Source organism: Lichenostomus cassidix, chromosome 20, assembly GCF_008360975.1.
Source record: "Lichenostomus cassidix isolate B80296 chromosome 20, HeHo_3.0, whole genome shotgun sequence".
NCBI classification, from domain to species: Eukaryota; Metazoa; Chordata; class Aves; order Passeriformes; family Meliphagidae; genus Lichenostomus; species Lichenostomus cassidix.
In genome coordinates this window covers 970,298-997,122 of record NC_139500.1, presented here as the reverse complement: position 1 = coordinate 997,122, position 26,825 = coordinate 970,298, and the positions used below count along the sequence as shown (strand labels likewise).

Here is a 26,825-nt window from a genome sequence, read left to right as displayed (position 1 = left end):
AGCCTGAAACAATGATGAAATGCAAGGTATTTCCTTATGCTATCAGGTAATAAAATAGTAGTTCAAGTAGAAAGGAATGCTAATTGGAAGGACAGGAAATGATATCTTATTAGCAACACTTGTGACCTCTGTATAAGAACTGCTGGTTTAATAGCACAGCACTTCTTTAATCGCTTTGTGCTTCACGGCTCTAAAGCACTTTTAAATCAAGCACACGACACTAAGTCCCCAGAGACAAATTTATCTCCTGTATGAGAGGAAAAGTACACAAGTGATCTGTCAGAGCTGCACAAGGAGTCTGAATTCCTACATCTTGGCTGCAATCTCACCTCTCCAAGGACCAGCTGTACCATTTATTGCATACTTCTACAGCATCCAAGAATACTGTTAGTATCCAACACCTCTTTCCTCATGCTAGCATTGCAAGCCATTTATGAAGCTACTTTAAACCTGATTATTCCTCTCTAGCTTTACCACATGTAACTACATCATTGTGTCTGAGAGGGACACTTGTATTCCAAGAAACACATCTTCAGAAGTAACTCTGGAATGTCTGCAACTAGAATGCCACAGATAATTTTAAGATAACAAAAAAACTTCAAAGGGGTATTTAGCACTAGTCAAAATCTTTCTCCTGTTGGGAGAGAAGGATTTTCACTCAATTACTTATGAAAATCCTGGGAAGTCTTTGTATCTGCAACCATACATGGATTTTCTATTTCATAAAATAACTCAAGTCCAAACACCTTGTTAAGAGCTCATCACCTTGAGAAAAGGTCAGTACTGCTGGGTTTAAATGACAGATGCAATTTAACAGCTGCATTCCTTCCTCAAGGAGGCAGCAGCATGGAAAGTTAGTATTCCTTTAAATGAGTTTCTCAGTTTAAGAGAACTGTGTGTAGGTATGAGTGATTTGTAGAAGTAGCATTGCTGACCTGTGTGAGTGCACTTGAGTCTCATTCCCTGGAAGTGTCCCAGATCAGCTCCTGTACTCTGCCTCCTCTGCAGAACCAGCTTATCAGGCTCACTTTATCCTCACAGACAGAGGCATTCCCAAGGACACATTCCTCCTGCTGCCTCAGAGGGTGACCCCACCCCCGTGCCCGAGCAGGGAGCACTGCAGAGGATGCATTTGCAGAGAGCTCTCAGCGCTTCAGGAATGCCACAGATTTCAGCGTTCCTTCCAAGAGAAGAAACCTCCCCCAGCTCAAGACACTCCTGCTCCAGTGCCCAGGGGAGCAGCCTGGGTTCTTTGGGCTGCATTCTGAGTCAATGCAGATTCAGCCTTTCGGTCTCCTCCCCACGGCTACACCTGCAGGGACGGGAAGCACTCAGCACACACACAAGGCAGTCCTGCAGACACGAGGGAGGTGCAGAGCAGAACTGAGCTCAGCCCCAGAGCAGCACAAACAAAAACCACACACAAAGCCAAGCACAGCCCGAGTCTCTCCTCTCTGGGTAGATATTAACAAGGGCTGCCAAGGCAAAAGAGATGGGAGATACTCACAGCAGCAGCAGCTGACACAGGTGACACAGCAGGAGCATCCTCAGGCAAGCCAAGCACTGCAGGAGCAAGCACAGCACAGGTGAGTGAGGCAGCAGCACTGAGGGACTCACACTGGAACCTCTGGGACTTCCCACGTGCAGAGATCTGCTCCAGGGGAGGGACAGAGGTAGCACAGGGAAAACACAGGAAAACAGCCTGATCAGCTGGCCAGGAGAAAAAAAAATAAGCCCATCTATTGTCACACTTGATAAAAAGGATACATTCTTCCTCATTTTGATGGATGTAACAAAGTAATTGAGAAAAAACCATTTTATTTCTATATCCATTTATTATTTCAGTCTGTAAAAATATAAGACTAATATACAACTACATCTAGCTTGATTTTTGTAAAATCAATCTTCATTCGGTGAGATACCAATGTACATTATACATTAAAGTTGTAAGAAAAATACTGATATTTGACATTTTAAACAAGTTCATTCATGTAAAAATCACATTGCAAGTAAAATTTAATTAGAAAATACATAATATTCACAAAAATACACATGTTAAAGACAGCTTGTGAGAACATTGTCCTAAATTTAATTCAGGTGTGGAAAAAAAACATATGATTCACAGTTAGGCTTGACTTCTCCAGTACCATAGCAGAACTTCATAGTAAATGCATCTTAATTCTATTAAGAATTTGTTCTTCTTCCTATTAAGGTGCACTTAGATCTCCCAGTTGCAAGGGAGGAATGACTTGCCCCCCCTCTGTGCATGTACACAACATATAACACTAGCCAAAGGAATTTTAGATTTTTCATTCCATTCTGAAATAATTTGGATATTTCATAAATTAATTTATAAAATCTGGATTGAAAATACAATTTACACACACAGGATACTTAATACATAAAGATTACATCAATAGCAGCGTAATATTGTCAATCATGCGCAGCATCCTCACTATCACTTCTGGATTTTTTCTCCTTTTTTTTAGCTAAAGATAAAATCTATATAAAACAGTCAAGCCTTTAAGTATTGTCTTCCAGGGAGAAAACAGTATAGATGTTAAAAATTTAGGAGGTAGTGAATGAAAGGCTAACAATATCAGCATATTTTAAAAAACCTTATACTGAACCCCAGTATCATTTACATATAAAATTAAATTTAGCCACTCATAATCAACCATTGATCATCCTGAAGTAGCAATTTAAAAATCTTTTGTAATTAACAGTGTATGTATTAGTAAGATATGGAAGAACTTTAGAAACTTTATGGTAACTGCAGCATTAAGCAATTACATGCTGTGCAGTCTGTCATTGTAACTGTAAATACACATTTTTTAGGTTTATTCTTTAATGTTTTTATCAAGTCCCAAATGCTTAGTTTTACTACATTACCAAGTCTCTGTGAAACAGAACATGATATATGTCAAAAAGAACATTACCTCACGTTTAGATTACTCAGTTTGCAGGAAAGGTCCTAAGAGATGAAGTCTCATGCAATTTAGAGTAGGACCCCAGTTAAATTTCTACAAGTCCTTAATACTGGCATATATATGATTCAAACTACCCATGCACGTGCTTGGCAGCACAGCAGCCTCGGGTTGGGACCTCCCCAGTTTCCTGGCCAGTTGGCCATTCCCAGGCTCAGCCCTCCCAGGCAAGTCCATCCTCCCAGCTGTGATCCAAGCTGCAAAATCCTCATGGAGCACGTCAGCCCCAGAGTGGATTTCCATGGAATGAAAACGTTACACCTGCAGTAAGTGCACTACCAGCTCGTTCTCTGTACCTGTGGGCCTCTCTTCTCTTCTCTTCCCATCCCAGTGCCTTTATTCCTTTGACTATTCACAATACATTCAAGTAAACCAAAGGCACAGAAGTGCAAACTAGCAGAATAATGAGTCTCACCCTCCACTGGTGATTTCATACAGGAAGGAAAGTCTTTCGATAAAGGAAAATAAAAAAGATATTTTTAAAGTAAACAATCTTCCCTAAAGAGAGGAAGTGTAGAGCAGCGCTGAGAGAAAACATGTACAGGTAAAGTCTCCACATTGCAGAATGAACATTGCTTTTTCTCATTTCACACGAAGTGGATGTAGTTGCTTCATTTTTCATAATTATTAGCAAAAGAAGTGAAACATTTGGAAGATCTTGCTCTTGCAAAAGATTCCAGGGCTCTCCACACACACACTGAAGAAATCATCAATAAGTGTGACAAAGAGCCCCTCACCTGTATTTGCAGAGTACCACTGCCTGCTGTGCCTATCCTCCAGAAATCCTAAGGGGTATGAATGCCTCTCCTGGCATCTTGGGACTCCAGTGGCATTGGAGGTTTAAAAATACTACTGCTCACGAGATACCAATTTCAAATGTGCATTTTGGAACATCAAGCAGCAGGGATTTATTTCTGCAGCAGTGTTTGCATCGTCACAAAAACCTTAAACACAGTTTTAGCCTCTGATAGTCTGTGACGACTTTTACAGATGCTTTAACATTAAACTTACAGTTGGTCTCTTGTTAGCAAAGTTACCAGAGGTAGATTTTCCTCAAGACAGACTGAGGGGAAAAAAGAAAGGGGTCAGTGTCCCTTCCCAGTCATCACATCTTCCCAAAGGGTGGAACACACTCCTGACTCCTGCTCTGGGGAGCACAGGACCACAGCACAGAACTGGCAGCACCCTACTCCTTCTCACAGGCTGACAGAGGCCACAGGGTCACTGGGGAGAAGATCCAGCTAGCCCTCTCCCCAGTCCTGTTAGTCCCCATCTCGTCTTCCTGCCACAACTTCTGTTCCCAGAGAAGGGTCAGGTTGGGAACAGAGTGCCAAAGTGGTAAAGCAGGAGATACAAAAAGGGGAAGGATAAGAACAATGCCAGAAGCCTCCCCTGCAACTGTCCCAGTGAATGCAGTGGTTACACACACACGTTTCTCTTGCAGCATCAGGACTTGTCATCAGTGTTTGCACACTGAGCAACTCTGTAACATCCAAAACACCCAGCCAGGGGCACACAGAGCTGCATTTACAGATCAGTTCCTAGTAATGAATAAGTTAGTATCACATGGCTCAAACAAGTTGTAGTAAAGCCTCATTCTGATTAAAAACTTCTTTTAATCCAGGGATTTAATTTAAACTGTTCTAACTTGTTCAGGTTTGAAGAAAGTCACTTTTATATAATCCAGACTCATTCCAACAAACCTTTGCTAGTAGAAATCTTTACAGCTTCTACTAGGACTGCAATTTTAACAGATTATGTTATGCTAGTTCCATAGCATTAAGTTTACATTTGATTTGTTTGTAATTTACTGGGATTAGTAATTAAATCCAATGATATCCTTAAATATTGCATACTAGAATGAGAACAGGTCTCTGATGCATTAATGTTAAGACTTTCACATTTGAATTTCAAAATCAGAGTCATTAAAAGTAAGCTTACCTGGCCATTAAAACCAGTAATGTGCCTGACTAACGAGCCTGTGGTTGCACATTCACTCACAAAGGAACAGTCACCTCCAGAGCCCACAGAGCCCTGCTGTCCCTGTGGCAGCCACGGAACCAGACCAGCCACCCCATCTCCTCCCAGCCCAACTCTGCCTTCCTCCCAGCTCCCTCTTGCACAGAGCCCACCAACAGCTCTGCCAGTGGAGCAGCAGCCCAGGACAGGAGGGAAGGGGCTAAAGCAGCTCCAACACACATAAGCAGCACTTCAGAGGAACATGAAACCACAGTACATGAGATAGTCAACCTCACACGTAACAAAGTTAACTTCTATAGAACCAGTAGTATACAGCATTAAAAAAATAACAAAAATAAAGTACCTTCGAAAGAAAGCTCACAGCCATCTCTTAGCTATCCTTCATTTTCAATTTAAATTTTCCTCATTTAGTTTCAGCCATTTATCAACTATCTTCCAGCTTTGTGAATTATTTACATTGAAGTGCAGAATTAATGAAGTTAGTCAACTTACATAATTTTGAATGTCTTGTATTTATTTTTTTCCCTCCTTTTAATCTAACTGCAGTGCTTGGTAGATGGAGAGGTATAAAATGTATTACATATTAAGCCCAATTAAAACATGTATGGCATCCTTACTTGTACAAAGTACGCCAATGTCATTTCATAGTGTTATTATAGTTCCCTCTTCTTCTAACGACTTACGGCCTGGCTCTGGTACTTCATACTCCATGCTAATGCTGCCTGCTGAGTGATGCAAGTTCAGCTCACTGGAAGGAAGGAATCCATTTTGTGTGGATTCATGGAGGAGTTCAATTTGTGACAAGGATTCTATGCTTTCGCTGGTAGGCGCAGCTTTTGGGATCTGCTGTGGCTCCCCACTGTCTTCAATAATAATGTCCTCCTCATCGCTCTCCTCTTCTCCTTGCAGTAGATTTCCCAGGATGTTTGGTGTGCTGCTGGGAAGGCTTGACTCAGTGGACTGGCCGGAGCTGCCCGAAGTCCGACTGTTCCTCACGACGTTGTTCCTCTGGTTGGCAGGTCTGACCGTGATGATCAGGTTGCGGCTGTTTGCAATCATCATGTCTGTAACCTGATCGAGGCTTTTTCCCGACACCTCGATCCCATTCACCTCCAGTACCTCATCATTGACAGCCAGCAGGCCTGTGCTCTGAGCCAGCCCTCCAGGGACCAGCCTGGATATGAAAATGCCCGGGACTTTCTCCAGCCCGTGCGGGGTGACCCTGACGCTGGAGCCGTCCCGGATGTAGAAGCCCAGGGGTTTGTCAGTGCCGTACTTGTAGAGCCTCACCCTGCGGTGGGTCTCGGGCAGAATATCCACATCTATGATGGAGGACACTGGCCTGAAGTCCTGGGGCATGCTAATCACAATGTGCGGTTTCTTCTTGTGGTTATCCGGACGTAACACGTTGGATAAGACGTTCTTCTTCCTGGTCATGGTATCTGTCCCAAAGGCACTGTAGTCTGCATCTTCTGTAAGACAGAGACATGGGGATGAGAGCCCACCAGACCTGGCCAGCTCACATTGCTGACATGTTTGAGCTCAGCAGAGGCAAAGATCTCATCTAGAAGGTATCTGCCTTACTACAGTAGAAACCTTTCTCTCTACTTGTGAAACAACAGCTTTAATGTTATGAGATTCAAAGTTTGGAATACTTTTGGTTTTCTTCTACCAAAGGAAAGAGAGCGCACAAAAAAATTAAAGCAAGTTAGCAGCAGCAGGAACAAAGAGTTACAGCTGCTTGAAAGAAAGGGTAGAATGGAAAGAGTGAGTACATTCCTAGAAACATTTTAATTTTATTCAGAGTAATTCCACTTGCTAGTTTTCTCTCCTCAGGTTTCAGATCATTGGAAAAGAAAGAATGAAAAAGGGAAAGCAGCCAGTGTGCCTATTATTGCCTAGTTGCTGGGAGCCAGCCAAGTGACCTGGATTCAAACTCCAGAAAGCTTATTCCATTCTGCACTCTTCCCTGCCCCCACATCATGTAGGTAAAATGGCTGTGGAGCAGAAACAAAGAGACCTTGCACACAAATACTTCAAGCAAAACTGTTCATGCAAGCAATGCTGTAACTGCCACAACTTGATAAAGAAATAGGCAAATGGCTCAGAACTTAAAAAAAACCAAAACAAAACAGGTTAGTCCTACAACTACTTGTAAGAGACAAGGAAACACATTCTGTGGAAGCAATCCTGATTTCTGAAATGCCAGAAGTTCCATTTTTCTTTTTAATATGCTCTAATTCACCAAAAAGAATGTACCTAAATACATTCAGATCTGAGTTTCCTTGGATTTACACTTGTACTTTTGCAACATTGCATAGATCTTTGTTCTGCAGTGGAAAACCCCCAATAATCACACAGAACTGGACTGCACTAACCCTAGGACCCAGAGAAGCTGGGATTTCTTTGTATTGTCACATTCAGATGCCATTGGTACAGCCAAGGAAGTGGAGGAATGGCTATACATTTCAATCTGTGCACTGCACTGACTATGGCAATGCTGCCCTGGTGACACTTGAGGACAGCTGCCAGTTGCTGAGGAAATCAATGAGTGCACTTATTTCTGAGGCTGAAATATACACACATGTACCAGTTAGACTGGGACTCTTCAGATGCTTTAAGCAAAACAGAACAGAGAAAGTATTCCTGGAGCAACAGGTTAACACTGCTCCAGCACATAACACTAACTCCTTCCTTCGCAGCCTTTAGGGCTGCTGAAAACAAGAACAGTCCTTTGGCTGCTCTACGAAGGCAGCCTTGGACCTGGTATTGTAAGAGATAAAGGACAGCAGGAAAAGAAACAAATTCAAATTAGCCCACAAACAAACCTCAAAGGGGTTTATTGTCAGCTCCTGGCTTGTGTGTACACAATAGTTTATCAACATGTTTTAGAAAAATGTGTCCTGACGATGGCCTCATTTACATTTCTTTTTTATTTCCTTTGTTTAAAAAAAAAAATAATTACACCACAAGGAAGGCAAAGCTCTTGCTTAGCTGTTTGCTACAGTCAGAGCATCTTTTGCATTGATGTTTACAGCTAAAGTTGTTCAACAATTTAATTGACACAAACAGGAGTTCTTTCCAAAGATAACCTGACTGACACAGACCTGCTGTAGCCTGAAGTCACTTCTGTAGCAATCTCAGTTACTTTGCAATTTAAGGTTTAATTAATATAACATTAGATCTTATCATCAAGCAAGAAGGCTTTAGAAATAGCCTAAAAACTGATCTTCACACATCTAAGAGTGTTAAGTCAGTTGTGTTGAAGAGTTGGTGCATTAGAAAACAATTCAACCTCCCAAAGCAAAGCATATTAACAGGTGAACTATGTCTGAAGTAAAACACCTACAAAAATGCAAACTTAGCCTTCTCTCTGTAAAATGCCCTTTGGGATCTCTAACTGCTAAATATCAGCTGGTTAAACCCCTGTACTCCATTGCTGACAACTAACATGCTGACTTTTCAGACAACATGGAGCAATTCTTTTCATGTTTGCTGAAAATTTATGATCAAAGAAAAAAAAGGAGAGAAGTTTTGCCCTTATCTCTCCTGACAACCCATCCAACCAGTTTTCAGTTACACATCTGGTGTTTCATTGAAAGGATTTTTGCAATTCAATGAGGTGCAATAGCTTCTCTTTTTTTTTAACTTAGAACTACAATTGTTTACAAAACAACCTGGAAAAGACAATTGTGAAATCAGACCCTAGACAGGGCTTGCTTTAAATACCTTTCACTGTTTTAAATACAAAGTAACACTTGCACTCATGTCTGCCAGAGTGCAGGCTGCTGATGACAGCTCCAGAACAGAGGACCCAACAGACTGGTGCCAATCAAGCACTATCAGCTGGCAACTGCTGTCCAAATCAAATTTTTCCAGTTAGTTGAGAAACTCGAAGATCAGCTGCAACAGGACTGACTTTGAAAGAAATATTATGTAAATATGTCTGTCTGCAAAATAACACTCAAAATGACTTTTAAAACAAAAACTATGAGCAGAAGAACATTTTTTTGGAAAAGAGAGGGACTTTAAAAGTCTCTTTCAGAAGACAAATCAGAAATCTTAAATTGAGCTGATGTTTTTGTTGTTAGTAACCTTCTTAAGTTACAGGACACGCTGCTGAAATAAAAGCATCCCAAAACTGCAAGCCAGATGTCAAAACATTTAAGAAACTCTGACACACCAGAGGGTAACTTTTCTGCATTATAACTGCTCTTAATAGTTTAATAATTCAGAACTAGCATTAATCTTAAGACAGACAATTAAGGTTAGAAAATTTGTGAGAAAAACTAGTGAGAGGTTGATAAATTTATCTCCCCAAATCTCAGCAGAACAGCACACTCTGGGTAACCTCTCTTCCACCGCTAAACAAGTTTTCTAAAACAATACTCTCAAGTACAAAGGCATCTTTGTTCTGGCACCTCACTAATCAGTTTAAAGCCCCGGCAAAAAATATTTTGGCCTAAAGCCAAAGGACAAGGTGTTAACTGCAGATAGTGTGAAGGAGAACCTCCACACAGTGCAGGAAGGATTTCTCCTCCCAGCAGTTTCCAGCTCAAGGTGGCACCAATCTGTACAGACTTATTACATGAAATTGAAAACAAACCCCACAAATGCCAAATCTGGTTTCAATTTAACTGTTCTTCAAGATAGATTTAAAAAATATTTTTCTGATCTATTTGCAAATCAATGTAGAGTTACCCCTTGAGAATTAAATTTTCAAAGCCCTCAAGTAGTTAGCACATTTGAATAGAGACACAATTTAGCTTTTTTTAAATAAGACCCAACAAATCTCCTCTTATTTAGTTACAAGATATAACAAAATGCAGTTTTAGGAAACTAACCTGTGTTTTTAGGAAGAGGCCTCAGAATAGCTAGGCTAGTCTACAAAGAGATGTTTAGAAAGCCAACTCCTCTTACTTCTCACCAAAGTAAAGCTTCTCAGCAACAAAGTCTCTCTCAAGGGGCACAAGTGGATTAACCAAAGAATCCACTTTTCACAAAATTCAGCCATATACATGCAGAACTTGCAAGAGCTGAATATTGTAATTTAATATCCTGCTAGGGACTGTTAAGGGTATTATAATGAAATGTATCTTCTCTCTATTGTTCTTGTATTTACAATGCAAAGTTCCCCACATCAAGCTGCCCTTCAGCCTGTGCGGACTGTTCCCCTCCATTTTCTCTTCTGTAGGGCTTTTCTCACAGACAGAGTGACTCCCATACATCTGGATTTAATCACAATACATCAGTTTAACCTTTAAATACCAGATGTCAACAGTACCTGTTAATCTGTTAAACTGCAGAACAAAATTCCAGCAAGGAATGTTTTCTGGCCGTCAGCTTGCAATCTTGACTTGTGCAACATCAAGCTCCAGTTTAGATTTAGCACTGGAGCAGCTTAAGTATTTTAAAGGAATTTAGTGAAATACCTTTAGTTAGAGGAGTCTAAGGGAAATTATGTGATTTCATTACAGGATCTCTAGGTTTCTTACCACATTAAGTAAGACACAAATTCTCAGGACAAACTCAGAACTTTCAGAAACAAGGAGTCAAAATCAAACAGGAGAGAAAAGAGTTCTTACTCTGGCATAACATTTCCCAAATTTTGGAGTCCCATTATCACAACCATCAATTACTAATAAAAGCAAAACCATCTTGCAGCTCCCATTTCAACCCCTCAAGGTGTTCCTTGGATGCAATATACTAAGAAGTTAATAGTATTTACATTAGATTTCATTGCAGCCTGCTCATACCTTAAGTTAGCTTTGCACAAATTACATGTACTTTCTAAACAGTTAAGACATCATGATAAAAATTACATGTAAGACAGCAAAACACTTTCTCTCTTCCCCACAGTGTCTCTTTGTCAAAGATCTTAAATTCCCAACTTCTGCTGCTGGAAATACAAAAGAAGAAGTCAAAGTTACATTACAAAATCCACAAAAATTTTTCAGCTGATTTAAGAGAATGCATGAAAGCCACAAGTAGCCTTGCAGGTGGAAAAGTAACTTATGTCACTTATTATAGTTCCAAACCAGCACAGATCAAAGCAGCCCCATCAATAGCAGGTATTTGTTCAGACATTTATTTTCCATTTCAGAGGCAGAGCCAGTAAAGTTGCTGCAATCTGTACATTAAGTACACTTAAATCATGCTGCACAAAATATGAACCATCTCTAACTCCAGCAATTCAGCCTTGGTTACAGGCCAATCATCACAAATAAAATACAGAATAAAATTATTTCTGCATTTTCCATCAAACAAACATCTACTCTATGGCAAAGATGCCAATGAAGGCAAAGCCCCAACTTAATCAACAGAGGTGATCGGTGTGGTCACAACTAATTCACAGCAAAGTGCAGTGTGGGACTGTGGTGCCAGCCTGGGTTCTTTATTCCCTACAATTCCAGAGGCAGAAGGCTCTTGTGTCCAAGGGAAGACAGTGACACCTGATACTTTCTGCACAGCTTTTCCTGCTCGTCAATTCTTGTTCTGATAAACTAAAATGGATTAAACTACTTCTGTGCATTATATCACCCTCTGGCACCAGAGCAGTAACAAATCCACCTGGATTAAATCAAGGTAAATGATAGTATGAAACTCAAAAAGCATTACAAATGTAACACTAGAAACAGGTAACATTAGACCTTGCACACTAGGAACAATCTAAAAACATATGGTGTTAAAATATAAACTCAATAATCCCAGTCTGACAAAGTGGCTTATCCCTTCCTGTCATATGGCTACTGTAGGGGATTAAATGGAATCATAGACCTTGTCTACCTCCAGGTCCTGCTAAAGCAAATGGTTCATGCCTTTGGCATTTCAGCACTGAAAACACAGGCCTTACCAGTCTATACTATCAACACAAACAAAACAAACCTTTTGCCAGCACACAGCAGCTGCCAAGCAGCCACACTGGTTGTGAATATTGGGTTTGTGTCAGGCTGTTGTGGACTTGTGGTGGTCTCTCTTCTTGGCTGATCAAGATTGGACTTTTAAGTGAGAAGTATCCAACACACAGAGCAGAAAACCTTAGAGGTTTAAAATTTGTTTTCATTTGCTTACATAAAACCAGAAAGAAGCATTTGATAGGGATTTAACTTGACTTTAACTCAACTAAATACAAGCATTAAAAAAAATCACAAAGTATAAATAGGTTGCCTGAGGAAGCTCTTGCAAGACACACAAGTTGTGAACACTTTTCATGACCCGTAATTATTACGGAATTTGACATGATGAAATAGGACTGAAGGGTTTTTTCCTCCATACATCACACTGTAACTGGATAAACAGATGATTCACATTCTTCAAATGCACTTACCTTTTCTCTGAATGAAAATCCTGAGTAGAGGATTGGCTGTAGAAACTGCTTTGTGATAATTGTCGTCATTATTGATAGGCAGCAGGTCTCCGTGAATGTCCGTGTATCCCACCAGAACATCAACATTTGGGATCTTGTGCACATGCTGCAATAATCCATAGAACTCCTCAAACTTTCCAGGTTTGGACCTCTCCAGAGAAAACCGTCGAAATTCTGCTCCAAACTACAACAAAATATATCTTACATCATTAACATGGAAGCAACAGAATTAACGTTAAAGCAGAAACACTGTGGAATTAAAAGTACACTAAAAGCTACAACCAATAACTTTGAAGTGGTATAAAAAAATAAGTTAAAACAGTCAGGTTTTTGCTCCTAAGTTATAACTATTTTTGCCCCTGACAGAACATGTACTTTTGAGCATACAAAGGCTGTTCCATTGTTCCATTTAATGGGAGCTCATCAGCATTAAGGTGACAAACTGATGCAGGGATAACTGCAGATTCACATGCTCATTAAGCAACCTCGGTGAGGGACAGAATTCAGAGGCAGCACTGCTGTGGTGGCTCAAACCAGGCCTGTGATTAACCTCCTGTGGTATGTGACTACCTGGAATTTTGTTCCAAGAACTACCAGTGCCCTTGAGAACAGTGTGTGGAGATTGTTACACAACCGTGGCTCACCCACGCAAGGCTGAGCAGCCTTCACACCCCCAGTTGCTTGGTCAGGAAATGAAAACACTGCTTGGATGTGAAGACCACAAAGATGTGTTGCTGCTTTTCAGTACAGCCCACGTGCAGCCCAGCTTTGGGGAGCAGATCTCAGGTCAGTTCTGCTCCTACCTAAAGAGAGAGACAACAGAGGCAACCAGCACACCCAACTGGGTGCCAAGACAAGGATGAGCATTTGATGTAGAAAAACTGTGATTTTACCACATATAACTAGGAAAATGTTGGTGTTCTGCCTAACAAGGGCAGGACCCAACGCAAATAGAATATTGGATAAAAATTACTCCAAACCCTCCATATCAGGCACATAGACAACATACCAGAGATGTTAAAACGAATTCAGAGATAGCAGCAGCGATGTTACACAAACCAGAACAGATTGCATATGAGTTAAAAGGATAATAGACTAATAATTAAAATAAACTTCAGTTGGTGGGCTTTTCTTTTTTGTGAATTCTATTGCTGACCTACAGTGAAAAGAAAGACTTTAAATAATTTCTTTATCAAGTTTTAGTGTTAAGGGGCACAGAAGTGCACATGGAACAAAATGCTCTCTGAGCACAAGTTTGAGCTTCAGTATCACATACTTTGGTGTATGTTACACACAGGAGATATGGATCTGCACTGTCCCTCATAGCTGATTACAATCTTTGGGATTGTATATTTTGGAGAATAAAAGCTTAGGAGTTCTCACATACAAACAAAGGATTGAAAATCACGAGACAAGGACCCCGTTGTTAGCACGTTAACACCACCCTAACTCAAAACATGCTACACCTTCAACACCCCATCTCCTCCAAAAGTTCAAAATGAAGGAATTATCTGGGAACATTCATCTCTAAAAAAACCTGCAATTACAGTAACATCAAGGCGGAAGGGAGGATTCACACGTGCTTACAAAAAAAAGCCGAGCCCAGCCCACAGGAGGAACTCCCATCACGTCAGAGGCCACACAGCTTAATGATGATGTCAATGAAGGACTTCATCCTTGTCTCAGATCCTTCCCCGGCTGTGGGAGGTACAGGAACTGTCCATGCATGGCAGCAATCGAAATTGTTTGGCTTTTAAGGATTACACAGTTTAAACATAATTCAGTAATAAAAGTTTAAAAAGCCAACAACCTCATCCTCAGGTTGGAATAAATGCTGAATCTTACCACAGCTAGCAAAGGACCAGAGTTTTAAATCACATGTTTATTTTGTATGTATTTGGTGCTAATACCATGAGAATCATAACCTGCTTATTTCCTAAGTTTGCCACATGCTAAATACTATTAGCAGATGAAAGACAGAAGTCCAACTGTGCAATTCCATTATTTTAACCCCTGAAATGTCTGCATTTTCTATCAGATGCTACACTCCATCACATGAAACAGACCTGCACTTGATGTTCTAGAGGAGACAGAGACTGGAAGAGTAACTTAAGCAGAGAAGGCTCCTTGCCACCTGAGCTCTTTACAAACACGTGCTGTTCCCCTGCTAACTCCCCTGGGAAAAGGCAGGAGAGCCATGGCAGCACACCGGGAAGGCACCAGATACTCAACACTCACTTATGTGGCACATTTTTAAGTCCTCTAAAACTCAGCATAAAGATGCTCTATGCAAGTCTTCAGCACTGACAGAACATGAGCCGCAGTAACCTTCTCTGGCTTATCAGTTATTAGACTTCACTCGGAAAAATATTATTCCAAGTCATAAGAAAGAAAAAGAAGAAAGATCTGAATTGTAATATCTAGAGAATCAGAAGCTTATTTTGGGGTTTCCATACCACCACTAGAACTCCAATGTGGGGTATAAAATTCTATTTTCCATGACAAGAAAATGGGCTGACTGGAATTCAAGTACTATGGAGAATCCCCAGGGCAAGTTCAGAGCAGTTACCCAAACTGAATAAACTAAACTAACAAAAGGATTGTGCTCATATAACTGCAACCACAGTTGGGCTGTGCTGGCCCAGCATTGTCAGCTGAGGCACAATTATTGATTTGGAATATCTAAATAAAGAGCTGTACATCACTGAGCAGCCTTCAAAGCCCAGGCCACTCCACAGGAATGGCTCCCTGCACCTCCCACACAGGCCTTCCTTCTTTCTCTGCACAATTGCTCATTTTCATAGAAGGAAGATGACTCCTGTGTGATATTAAATTGAGGTGCTGTTAAATAATGCATTAGCAACAAGTAGTTCTAGGAATGCCTTGAATCCTGCTCCATAATGTGCACTTAAGGGACAATCCCTATTCATTAGAGCTACACTTCTCTGTACAAACACCAGGAACACATCACATGGCTGATTCCCTAGATATATTTTAAACCAAGGAAAACACACAGTGGGGAAACAGCAAACCTAGGGTTTTGGGCCGAGGAAACAAGTGATTTGGGTTTATAAGCACATCATACCGATTATTTTTAACCTTATAAGAGCATAAATAAAAGACTTTACATCACAGTACCACCTGTGCTTAACTGGTATTTGAAATAACAGCTACCAGATATTCCTGTGCTTTCTGGTTTTGGCCACATGAAAAATGAACACTGTGGAGCCGTGGAGACCAGCCTTACATTTTCCAGAAGTTCCAACACTAAGAGGCATCACCCTAAAAAATCCACACAGCACAAGTCCTGACTGCTTCGCCTGCACCGCTGCTGTAATGCTTCATTAATAGGAAAGGAGGGGAGAGAACACAGGCTGCTCCCCAGTTTATAAAAAAAACCGCAAGAGATCCATGTTTCCACCAATGGAAAATGCATTCCCATGTGGGTGCACTTACAATTTACCTAGGCAATGAAAAAGGGGTTTTAACTCAACATTTATTTAACTAATAGCTTGACGCTCCACCTAATATTGTACATCTAACATTTCTACAATCGGAAATCACTACCAGTATAAAGCAGAACAAAAAAAACCTAATTTCTTTCAGAAAATCAAAGTTTCGTCAGCAAAACTTTGCCTAACCAGCAAGTGAAAATTAAAAGTAGAAGAGATGCGGATAGACGCATGGGAGAATTCACAGAGTCATGCAAAGATTGAGCACAAGGCACTGGCGATCTGTGCGAGAACACACAGGTACGCACTGCTGAAACACTGCCAGGGTAAAAGTCTCTTGGGGCCTCTAAGAGAAGGCAAATTCCACTTCTGAATAAGCTAGCCAGGGCTTACCTCTACTTCTGATGTAAGCCTAAGCTGTACCTCACAAAAAACTACAGAAACGCATAATCATTAAGGAAAAAAAGGTAACTACAGAAACAGTCACTATGTTAAACAAACGCGCACATTGCAATTCGGACAAAGAGCGGCTTTTGACGCTTGCGAATTATCACAGAACTGTTAGGGCTGGAAGGGACCTCTGGAGATCATGGAGAGCACTCCACAAATATGTCTCTAAACACCTCTTTTGGCCCAGTGATCCAACACTTTTCCGTAAACACATATTTCTCTGTACGTCTTTCAGTCTGTGCGGAAACTTATGGGCTAACTCCACTTACCTGTTTTTTCAACCCACTTCAAAACCACTTCATTTCCCCCCCGCAGACAGCACACCCTGCAAGCGACCCCAGCGCCCTCCGCAGCGACCCCAGCGCCCTCCAGCCGCGGCCCTGCGGGCAGAGGGCTCGGCAGGCGCAGGGACAGGTGGGAGGGAGCGCCGCGCCCGCCCGGGCTGGTGGCCTGCGGAGCGCTCAGGCCCGGCGGGGCCGTGCCCCGGCAGCTCCTCGGGCAGGTGAGTCAGCAGCCGTCCCCGTCCCCGTCCCCGCCGCGACACCGCGGCCCCACGACCCCGCAGAGCCCGCCCGCTCCCTCCCCCCGCGCCCGCGGCCCTCAGGCGGCGGCAGCTCCCACCTTGCTCTTCACCTCCATGGTGCCCAGGCCGCGGCTGCCCGCGGCCCCGCGCTGAGCCCGGTTCATGCCGCGCACGGTCGCTGCGGCCGCCGCTTTGGCTCCTCTCTCCGCCGGAGCGCTGCGGGACGGGCAGCGGCGCGGCCCAGCCAAGAGCCCCCGGCACCCGCGGCCGCTCCGCCGCCTCCGCCCTCAGCGCGGCCGGGCCGGGGCGGGGCGCGGCGGCTCCGGCACCTGCCGGGGACCGGGGCGGGACCGCCGCCGCGCCTGCGCCGCCTCCGCGGGGCCGCGCACGGGCGGGGCGCGCACCTGCAGCCGCAGCGCAAGATGGAGGCGGGTGGGAGGCTGCGGGGCTGTCCTCTCCTCTCCCGGCCGCAGGTGCGGGCTGTGCCTTGGCAGCCGTTGCTCCGCACGGGGCTGGAGCGCCGCTCGGCTCCCCGCCGCCTCCTCAGGCGCTCCCGCCCCGGGGAGCCGCCATCCCCCACCGCCGCATCCTCCCACAGCCCTCAGCAGCCTCCATGGCTCGCTCCCGCTGCTCCAGAGCCCTCAGGAGCCATCCCGCAGCGCTGCTCCCCTCACAGCCCTGAGGAGCCATCCCGCAGCCCTGCTCCCTTCACAGCCCTGAGGAGCCATCCCGCAGCCCTGCTCCCCTCACAGCCCTGCTCCCCTCACAGCCCTGAGGAGCCATCCCGCAGCCCTGCTCCCCTCACAGCCCTGAGGAGCCATCCCGCAGCCCTGCTCCCCTCACAGCCCGCCGTCTCTCAGAGTCTCGGCGGCCCCAGGCCGGCAGTTCCCGGGTCAGCTGCCCTGAGGGCTCAAACCCCTCAGACATCTGGGTTGGCGTGCACCGAGTGATCTCCAGAGAAAGATCCCTGCCAACCCTAACGATTCTGTGATTCGGGGATCTTGGGATCCTACGGATGTGACACACAAGGTGCACCAGTGTTAGCTGATTTACACATTACATGAAATAAGACTTGGTCAGGCCCTAAGTTTGAACTCTCAGGATGTGGTTCTGTGTCCATCCTGAACATAAAGGTCTTCATGGAGCTTGTTATCATTTTAGTCACAAATAAGATGGTGGGATCTGGTTATGTCAGCGGGGTTGTCTTAGGTGATGTTTTTTATTCTTTCAATTCTGAAATAGATCAATTATTTTCATTTAAAGGCCAGTTAGGCTACCCTGAGAAAAGTACTGACAAAGTCCGTGAGTGGAGAGACCATAAACTGTCTGAAGAAAGATGTCTTTTCACATGTCTGTGGGCAAGAAGAAAGGGTGTAGATCAATCTTGTTATGTCAACAGACCTTTGAATTACAGGTCTCTCCCTAATCTATAAACCCGATAGAAGAGAACCCCGCGTGAGGTTTCCTCGTGTAGATATTGTGTGGATGGCTGTGACGGGAGCTCAAACAATGCCTTGCAATTGAAGGCATGCGTGTCTAGTCGGTTGGTAATCAGTAATTAAATAAAAAACATCCAGTGCTGAATCACTTTTAAGTCGGTGCTGATTTTTGTGCAGTTGATCTTCCTCCCATCACGCCAAAGGCAAAGGAATTGCAGCTCTCACTCGAGCCAAGACAAGCTGTAATTAGCACAGAGGATATTGTTAATAGTTAAGTGTAGTTTGCTGCCAGACGGTGTCTAGGCTGATTCAAATCTGCTCATCCTTATCCAGCATGTTTTGGTTTTACACTGCAGAAGGATACATGGAGAATTCAGCCTGTAAATTTAGATAGAATCTGTGGTCCTGGTGCAGTAGAAGACAGATTACAGCTATGTGAGCAAGACCAGGATAAAACCTCTAATTCTGTCTATAATTTGTAATTATAAAATTGAAAAGAGTTTGGACTGCTTTCCATATCTGTCTTCTACAGCTCTGCTTAATGAGCTGAGCATAGAGAAGAGTGCAAGAGACAAGGGAACAGTGACTTCTCTGATGTTATAAAGCTGCTGGGTTGCCTCTTTTCTCTTGGAGAAAGGGAGAAAAGCCTCCTGAAGCTTGGAGGGCTTCTGCTTGGAGCTGTTGTGCAGTTAATTTTATTGCTATAGATTTATGAGGTATCGCCTAAGATAATTTGTTTTCTATTGTGCATTCCTAGCATGGCTGGAGTGCCAGGCAGTGGGTGTGGGAGCGAGCCTGAGGAGTCAGGGCAAATTCATTTCAAGTCACTGGAACCAACCTAATAAAATGTATTAATCACTGGCTGGCTTTCATTACAAGGAGCTGACGTATGAGGAAGGAATGTGATAAACAATTTGATCTCAGATAAAGGTGGGGAGTGAGGCAGCTCTTTGTGCCAGTTGTAAGGCAAGCTTATAGAGCTATTTTAGTCACAAGTTCTGTACAACCTGTGATTCAGACCTGATCAAGCTATTCATGGCACGTTCAGTTTCTGTGAAGTTGAAAGACAGGTTGGGTTTCCTGATCTCTGACCAACTAGGGAAGTTTTTTGGGAGGCTTTTTTTTTTTCTTTGTTTGTTTAGAAATTCCATCACTTAAGTCCACCATGGAGTATAGTGAGATTTTGCTGTGATGTTTCTTTCCTATCCCCAGATTTCCCACGTTTGAAGTGGAATGGTATTCCATACAGCCCCCCTGGGAGTTCACAGAATACTTCCAAGAATACAGCATAGAAAATTTCTGTCAGCATGGGCTGACTGCTATTGATGACACACCTAATCTTTTATTCCATAGTTCAGGGCTTATGCTGATTTTCTATTTAACATAAAGTAGTTTTTACTACTTTATTTTTACTTATTTTTACTTTATTTACTCTGTCAGTGCCAGCTCAGAAGAGTGATTGTTAGATGCACGAGATCATAATCTGATCTTGTCTTGGAGCTGATGAGAGGTTGGAGGGTTTTTTTGGTTGGAAGTAAAAATAAAAAGGGAAAATAGAAGCTTTATTTTCAAAATGATAATAAGGTCCTGCTTTTTTTCAAAATTAAGTTCTGTACTTACAGGCTTTCTTTTTGATACCTTCTGCAATTTGGATACATTAATCCCCTGTGCCAGTTACATTTCCCTACAAAGAGGAGTTTTCAACACCGGTGTACACATTTGGATACTGCATTTTCAGATTATTGGGGATCAGTGTGACCTCAAGTTGCTTTTGCCTTCCTCTTATTGAGTGGTACAGAAAAACCAGTTCTGCCATAAAGGCATCTGGTGTTCACAAATGGAAATCATATTGTAGAGCACTACATATAGGTCCCGATGAATCCAGGGAAATACATTCCATAACATTCTGTTGATACTGCTGATTGTGAGGAAGAATGTGTGAATTCGCAAATGCTGGATGAGAGAGAAATAATTTGAGAAGGAGAGCTTGTTATATTTTATCTCCATGGAACACAACCCATACCAACAGCTCTACACAAACACAGGAGCAAAGCTCGGCGAGTAAACCCAGTGCATGGCAACTTGGCTGCTTTATTAATAATAATAATATTTAAATAGCACTTCATATATGTTCATATATGAATTCATATATGAGATCTTTTTCCATAAAATATTTATAGTTTCCTAGGGCTGGGGATTTTTCTTTCATTTTGTGCTTTTATTTTGGCTGGCTTTATGGGAAAGGTTGTCTTTATACCATACTGCCTGTCAAAGAAACATTTGTTTCAGGTGTGTTATAAATCCAGTTATAAACTAGGTCCAGTGATAAACTCATGAAGTTATCTGAAAATACTTTCCTAGCAAGTAAAAAGCTGATAGTGATACATTAATTTATACTTGCTGGGGTTTCTAACTAAAATAATGAAAAGCTTTTAAACCTTTTTCCTCCTGATAATCTAGTAATTCATTCATGTCCAATGACTCTGAATTACTTTGAAATTCCCCCTTGTTTAAACAGGGCAGTTCTGAGTCCAGCTGACACCTCACACTTGCACTCGTGTGGAGTTTAATGATTTAACTCTTCTGCCTGAAGTACTCAGAGGAAACCATGCTGGTGCTGAGCTGTACAGGTCAATAGGTAACACTTCAGGGGTTCTTTCCACAAAGGAATTTGTGAACATTTCCTGTTTGGTTTTCCACTAGTCACTGAGTATTCCTGGTCCAGAATTTTGGAAAAAGAAAAAAAAAAAAAGAAGACAAATCAAAAGAGTAATTGTTGGAAAATTTATTTTAAACTTAATTTGGTACAGATTGGGATTTTAATTTTGTCATATTCTTAGATAAACAGCTCTGCCTAATAAGCCTTTCAGAATAAAACCTTTGCTGTTAAGCCTATCTGGAAAACATGTTATGTGAAGAAAACTCTGCCGTCTGTTAGTGTCTGCAACCTAGTAAATGTGAAATAAGTGAGACTTTTAAGTGCCATCTGCTGAATAAGGAGCACTTGTGCCTTTTGCTACAAAGGAACATTTTTGCGCAGAATGGTGGTTGATAGATGTTAAAATTAAAGTGAACAAGACTCTCTGTCCTCCACCAGTTTCCTCTTTTATAAACAGCGGCTCCTGTTACACAGTGCCTCACTTCCCAGCTGGAGTGGCCTGTGTCGTGTGGTGTCCCCTTGTCCCCAGGTGTGATGGGTGAGCACTTGGTGTTATTTCGACATCCCTTTGTGAGTTTGTGTCACTCTCATAGACAAGTCCCTCCTGCCCCATGCTTTCATAGGCACTGTTCCAGAAGTCTTGCATTTAACCCTTTTCCTGAGCTCACTAGTTTTTCTATGTCCGCCTTGTTTCAGTGCTGCTGCAACAGCTTTGTGTCCTGCGAGTCAAACTGCTCTGACAGAAACGCGTGAAGAGAGGGAGATCATGGCAGGGATTGTTCCCGTGTCTGACTGTGAGACAATGAATTCATTTTGCGAATGATTTCTGCATTTATCCGGTTGCAAAAATAATGGTAGCTTTTATAGAATAATGACATATTGCTTGTTGAATTGAATTTGAGATTGAGTGCTCACACAGGCTCAGAGCAGGAGCTGCAGCATCGCAACGCTTGTGGGGCACTGCAGGCTGCGCTGCACTGGATACACGCAGAGGGGGATTGGGCACTTGGGAAGGGAATCCCTGGGATTGGCCGTTTCCATGGCGCGTGGGAGTTGTGTCGCGACTGTCGCGACTGTCGCCGCTGTCCGCGCTCGCGGGTGCTGCGGGAGCCGCCGCCGCCAGAGGGCGCTGTGCCCGCGCGGTCCCTGTCACTCGGGGCTGCTGTGACCGGAGCGACGTCCGTTAATTACAGCCATTAATTACAGACATTAATTAATTGCAACATCTGCCTTGGCTGCACCAGACTGCCCAGGACATCAACTGCTCCCATAGCCTTATCTGTATTTGTAATGGCTGTATCAATCTTACTGTGCTTCAATATGTCATTCAGAAATCACAGAAGGGTTTGGGTTGGAAGGGACCTTAAAGCTCATCCCATTCCACCCCCGCCATGGACAACTTCCATAATCCCAGGTTGCTCCAAGCCCCGTCCAACGTGATCTTGGACACTTCCAGTGATGGGGCACGCTCATATGATTTCTTTAATTTGTCATTGACCTGTTGAAATCATAAGATGAAGTTACCAACATTTCAGGAAAATGTAAAACAATTAGAAAGAACAATTTTTTTAAAGGAAAATATGAAACTTTTATTGTAATTAGACAACCAGATTAATTTAGGCTTTTTTGTCTCAGTGTTTTATGTGTTCATACACAAAGAAACCAACCTACTTGGGAGACCACAGAGTGTAAACAGCCAGGTGTGTGCACATTATTGTAATAGAACTGCCCCTGTACTGGTTCTATTGTAATAGAACTGCCCCTGTACCAGATAGTACTGGTGCAGTGATCATAAGTAAAACTACAAAAGAGCAAGTCAAGGAGACTTGAAAAGTAATTCAAATTTTCCATGCATGTCACATTTGGAAATACTGAATCCTGTGAGTTCAGCCACTGTCCCAGTTGTGTTGAGGTTTTAGAAGATACTCTTTGTTTCTGTTGGCTGGGGTCTTAGTTTCTCTCCTGAGTTATTATACCATGAACAAAAAACTTCAGCGCAGATAGATGCACAAAGAGGGAAAAATATTCATGTGCTTGGACCTGGGGATGTGTGTATTTACAATTTAATCTCACTATAACCCCCCTCAGAAACTCAGGGTAAATGCTTTGTGCAGGGATGGTTTGTTGGAACATGCTCTGAGGTTTGTCATGTTGCAGTAATAAAGGTGCCTGGTCAATATATTGATAGAGTGAGAGATAATCCACTTCTATGCCAATTACTTCACATTATGAAGATTTAAAGTAGCATCCTAAAATTAAAAAAAATACAAACTAGAAAAGGGTGGGGTGGAGCCACAGGCAAATATTTGCATATATATTGCTTGCATTAAGAGCTGCAAGAATGATTGTCTCTCCAAGTCAGCCTGGTGCAAAGGATCACAGTAATAGGCCCAGCTACTGAGTTATTAGCTATTGCTTTTATAAACAGAGTTATGTTTTACAGCAGCCTTTCTAAAAGTCAGTTTAGTCTGGATGTTCCTGAGAAGGCTGGGCTGTTCTGCTCACATGGTTGGCTGCCTGTAATTCGGTCCATTTAGGAAACAAAGAAACCTACTTTATTCAGGACTTAAACAATAACGTTATGATTAATCTGGTTATGCCAGAACACTGGTGATGCTGAAACACTAAATGTGTGATGTTGCTGCAACCATGGTGAATACTTTGTTGTAAAATGATCTTTGTGTATCATTGGCTTATATTGATGGATGTTGAGTGGCTGAATTTGGGAAGAGTTTTTGTGGAGCACTCTGAGATCTTGGAGGAAACATACTGGCACTTTGTTCATGTCCCTTTAGGTCTGGGACACATCAGAGTGTGTTTTATTTTTTCACTGTAAATATTATAATGATGCCAGCAATGCAGTATTTACTTCTTTTCATATGCGTGAGAATACTAAACATATGTATTTCTAAAGGAAATTCCAGAAGAATGTGAAACTAGCTTGTAGCAATAATTTGTAGGTTTGTGTTCATTGTTTTCAGGAATATGTAAATTGTTACATTATAAAACTCACTTTGAACCCTGCTGCATAATTAGCTGCACTAAACATCAGTATTCAATTTGGAAAATCTGTAGCCAAGTGTTTTATTAGAATTTCATGGAAAAGGAGAATGTGAACAAAACCATAGAGCAAATGATCTGAAATGCAGTTAAAAATAATGAAAACCAAGCACTCGCCACATAAACACACCAGATGAAGACACAGCAAATGAAGATCATAAAAAATAAACTGGAATAAAAACACATAAAGCCATTCCTCAGCAGAAGCAAATGGGCACATCTGCATGGGGAGTGAGGGAACAGTGGTCATTGGCATTAGCTGAGGGGCTGCTCTGTGACATTTGTTATAAGGCTCATGTTTAGGAGGAAATGACATTAACAGTAATGGCTTTTTGGGCAACTGGTTGCACAGGGCTCCTGCAGAGATTTGGTGTTGTGACAAATGCCCTCCCACAAATCCAGCTGATTTCAGCTTGTCCCAGTGTGCTCCACCCTGCTGTGGGGCCAGCACTGGTGACAGGGAGCTGCTGCATTCCCAGCCAATCCAGCACTGTCCTGAGCTGCAGGAGCTGCTGAGACCTCATTCTCTGTCTGAGGCTGGAGCACAGGACTGCCTGCCTGGAAAACCCCAGCAGAGCAGCAGGACAGCTGCACTTATATTTGCTGGGGGGAATTCTTCAAGCAGTCAGTGGGAGTGATCATAAACCCCCAAATACCAGGAAAAGCAAGCTAAGATTTAGTAGAGTTATAATTATTGGAATGTCATGTTCTTACCTGTACAAATCTGTATATTTGCATGTCCTTGTTTGGTTTTCCAGGTACTCCAGCTGTGATTCCCGTGGTGTACCATCATTGCCATTTTCAGTGCTCCAAGCCCCAACCAGTTGGAAAAGCTGGTATGAAACCCACTTTTGCTTGCATCTCAGCACAGTTCTTTCTAATGTATATAAACCCCAGAGTGCTTGAATTGTTGGCTCAGCCAACTCCATCTGCCCATCTGGTTTTGTGTCTTATTGCTCTCACTTTCATGTGTGTCAGTTGCCTCATGCCTTCCCTAAAAGCGTGTTCAGCTGTGCAAGAGATCTTCTTCTGCCTCTTTCAAGGCTTTCCTTTAAACATGTGCACAGGAAAATACTAATCCCAACCAACTTCATAAAGAACTGCGAACGAAAACAGTAACCTTGCCCTAAGAGGTTCTTATATGGGATTTCTGGTCAAGTGGAGCTTTGAGAACTTTGATTTGTGTTTTAGCCTCCTGAAATGGGGTGGGTTTCAGGACGTGTGTCCTGGATGCTGCAGAGCATGGTCAAAAGGGAAGCAAACACTATTACTAATAAAGCTATGGTAAGGGCACAGCCGAATTCCGTGCAGTCAGCTCATTTTCCCCGTGGGGAGTGCCTGGCTTCCTGTGCTGTCAGTCAGTCAGCATGGGGAAGTGCTGCTAAAAAACAGGGGAAAATGGAAGATGGGTGAGCCACAGCATAACCCAAGGTGCTGTGCCCAGGCAGGGACAGGTTTGTGTGCTGTGTTTGCAAAAGGCCTGGCCAGGCATTGTTCAGGAGAGAGGTGTGAGTGTGGAAGTACATGTGGTGAGACAAGAAACAGGAAGATTCCAGCCTGCTTTCTACATCACAACTTCACCTCTTTTTGCTAGGATTACCTGGAAGGTGTCTAGAAAGCTGGCAGAAGGAAGCTCATTGCCAAGGAGCAGTGCCTGCCTGCAGAAGCAAGAAGGAGGTCAGTAGTGGGTGCAGCAGGAAGGACTCGGAGCAGGCTTTGACCAACAGAGAATCAAAGGGAGCAAATTACATCTCCTCAGTACTAGGAAACCTATGGAAGGGTGGGATGGGGAAAGGGAGGAGGCAATAAGAGAAAGAAAGATGATGATTAATGTTGTATGACTGAGGGCTGTAAGAGGAGGAAATCTTTAAAGGGATGGTGAAGACACAGTGTGGGGTAAGGGCCGAGGAGGAGGGAACAATGGAGGGGAAGGTGGGAAAGGCGGGATCTGGGCACGGCAGAAAAGGTCTCAGCAGCAGGGGTAAGAGTTGGGGCCGGGGGAACGGAGGGATAGCCGGGCTGCAGGGTGTCCTGCGGGTGCTGCCGGTCTGTGGTGGCCCTGCGGCGCTGTGGGACCCGCGGTGGAACAGCTGGAGTGAGCGAGAGGCGCCTGGGATGCTCCTGATTAATAGCAGAGGGTCCGGGCCGTGACCGGCAGCTCGGCATGTGCTGGAGCCGCGCGGAGCTTTCCCAGCCCCCCTGCCAGCATGAGGGGGGTCGGGGAGGGAGAGAGGGAGGGAGGGAGAGAGGGAGGTGGGGAAGGAGGGAGGGAGGGAGGAAGGGAAACAGCGAGCGGGACGGAGCCCTCGGCATCCAGCGGCAAACAAGCGCTCCGGAGCCGCGGCTTCCTGGAAGGGGAGCCCAGCTGGGCGGCAGGCAGCGGCGATAAGCGGCGGCTATCGGGGCCTCCCGGCCGCCCGGACCGCCGTGACAGCCGTGACAGCCGCGACAGCCGCCACGGAGCGGAGCAGAGCCGAGCCGAGCCGCGCTCCGCGCCCGCCGCCCAGAGCGCAGGTAGGACTCACCTGGGCGCGGAGCGGGGCTCGGGCAGCGCGGGGCACCGGAACCGGCACCGGCAGGTGAGAGTGCAGTACCGGCGGGGACACTCACCTGGGGGGGATGCGGTACCGACAGGGACACTCACCTGGGGGGGATGCGGTACCGACAGGGACAGTCTCCTGGGGGGGATGCAGTCACCTATGGTCTCCTGAGGAGCTGCGGGCATCTCTAAGTGGGCAAGCTTCAAAGGATGCCAACATTGCTGCAGAGTGGCAGCCTCGCAAAGAGGCTCGGTAGCTTTCTATCCGGGTGAAGGCATTCCCGGCAGGAAACACCCCGGAACCCCCTGGCAGGGGAGAACCTGGCTGGAGCAGGTGAAACAGTAAGAGGAGAAGGACAAGGTTTGTGCC

At 43.8% G+C, this 26,825-nt stretch overlaps 2 protein-coding genes across 4 annotated transcripts in view; one reads left to right on the top strand and one right to left on the bottom strand.

The window, feature by feature from the left end:
* Nucleotides 1–1,815: 1,815 nt before the first annotated feature.
* On the bottom strand, nt 1,816–17,086 carry PARD6B (par-6 family cell polarity regulator beta). Its single transcript, XM_085079036.1, has 3 exons — nt 16,857–17,086; nt 12,295–12,517; nt 1,816–6,439 (listed from the first exon to the last, which is right to left on the bottom strand). The coding sequence occupies exons 1-3, from the start codon at nt 16,920–16,922 to the stop codon at nt 5,610–5,612; spliced, it is 1,119 nt and encodes a 372-aa protein (XP_084935162.1). The 5' UTR covers nt 16,923–17,086; the 3' UTR covers nt 1,816–5,609.
* A 563-nt stretch (nt 17,087–17,649) lies between these two features.
* The window catches only part of RIPOR3 (RIPOR family member 3), a 49,488-nt gene continuing 40,312 nt past the window's right edge, over nt 17,650–26,825 (top strand). The window contains exons 1-3 of one of the 3 annotated variants that reach the window (XM_085079031.1): nt 17,650–17,787; nt 21,553–21,650; nt 25,511–25,593. The gene's annotated coding sequence lies outside the window, so the exon portion shown is untranslated. Of the gene's footprint in view, nt 17,788–21,552; nt 21,651–25,510; nt 25,594–26,197; nt 26,496–26,825 lie in introns of those variants that run through there. The other 2 variants (XM_085079027.1, XM_085079030.1) reach the window with 2 other exon arrangements.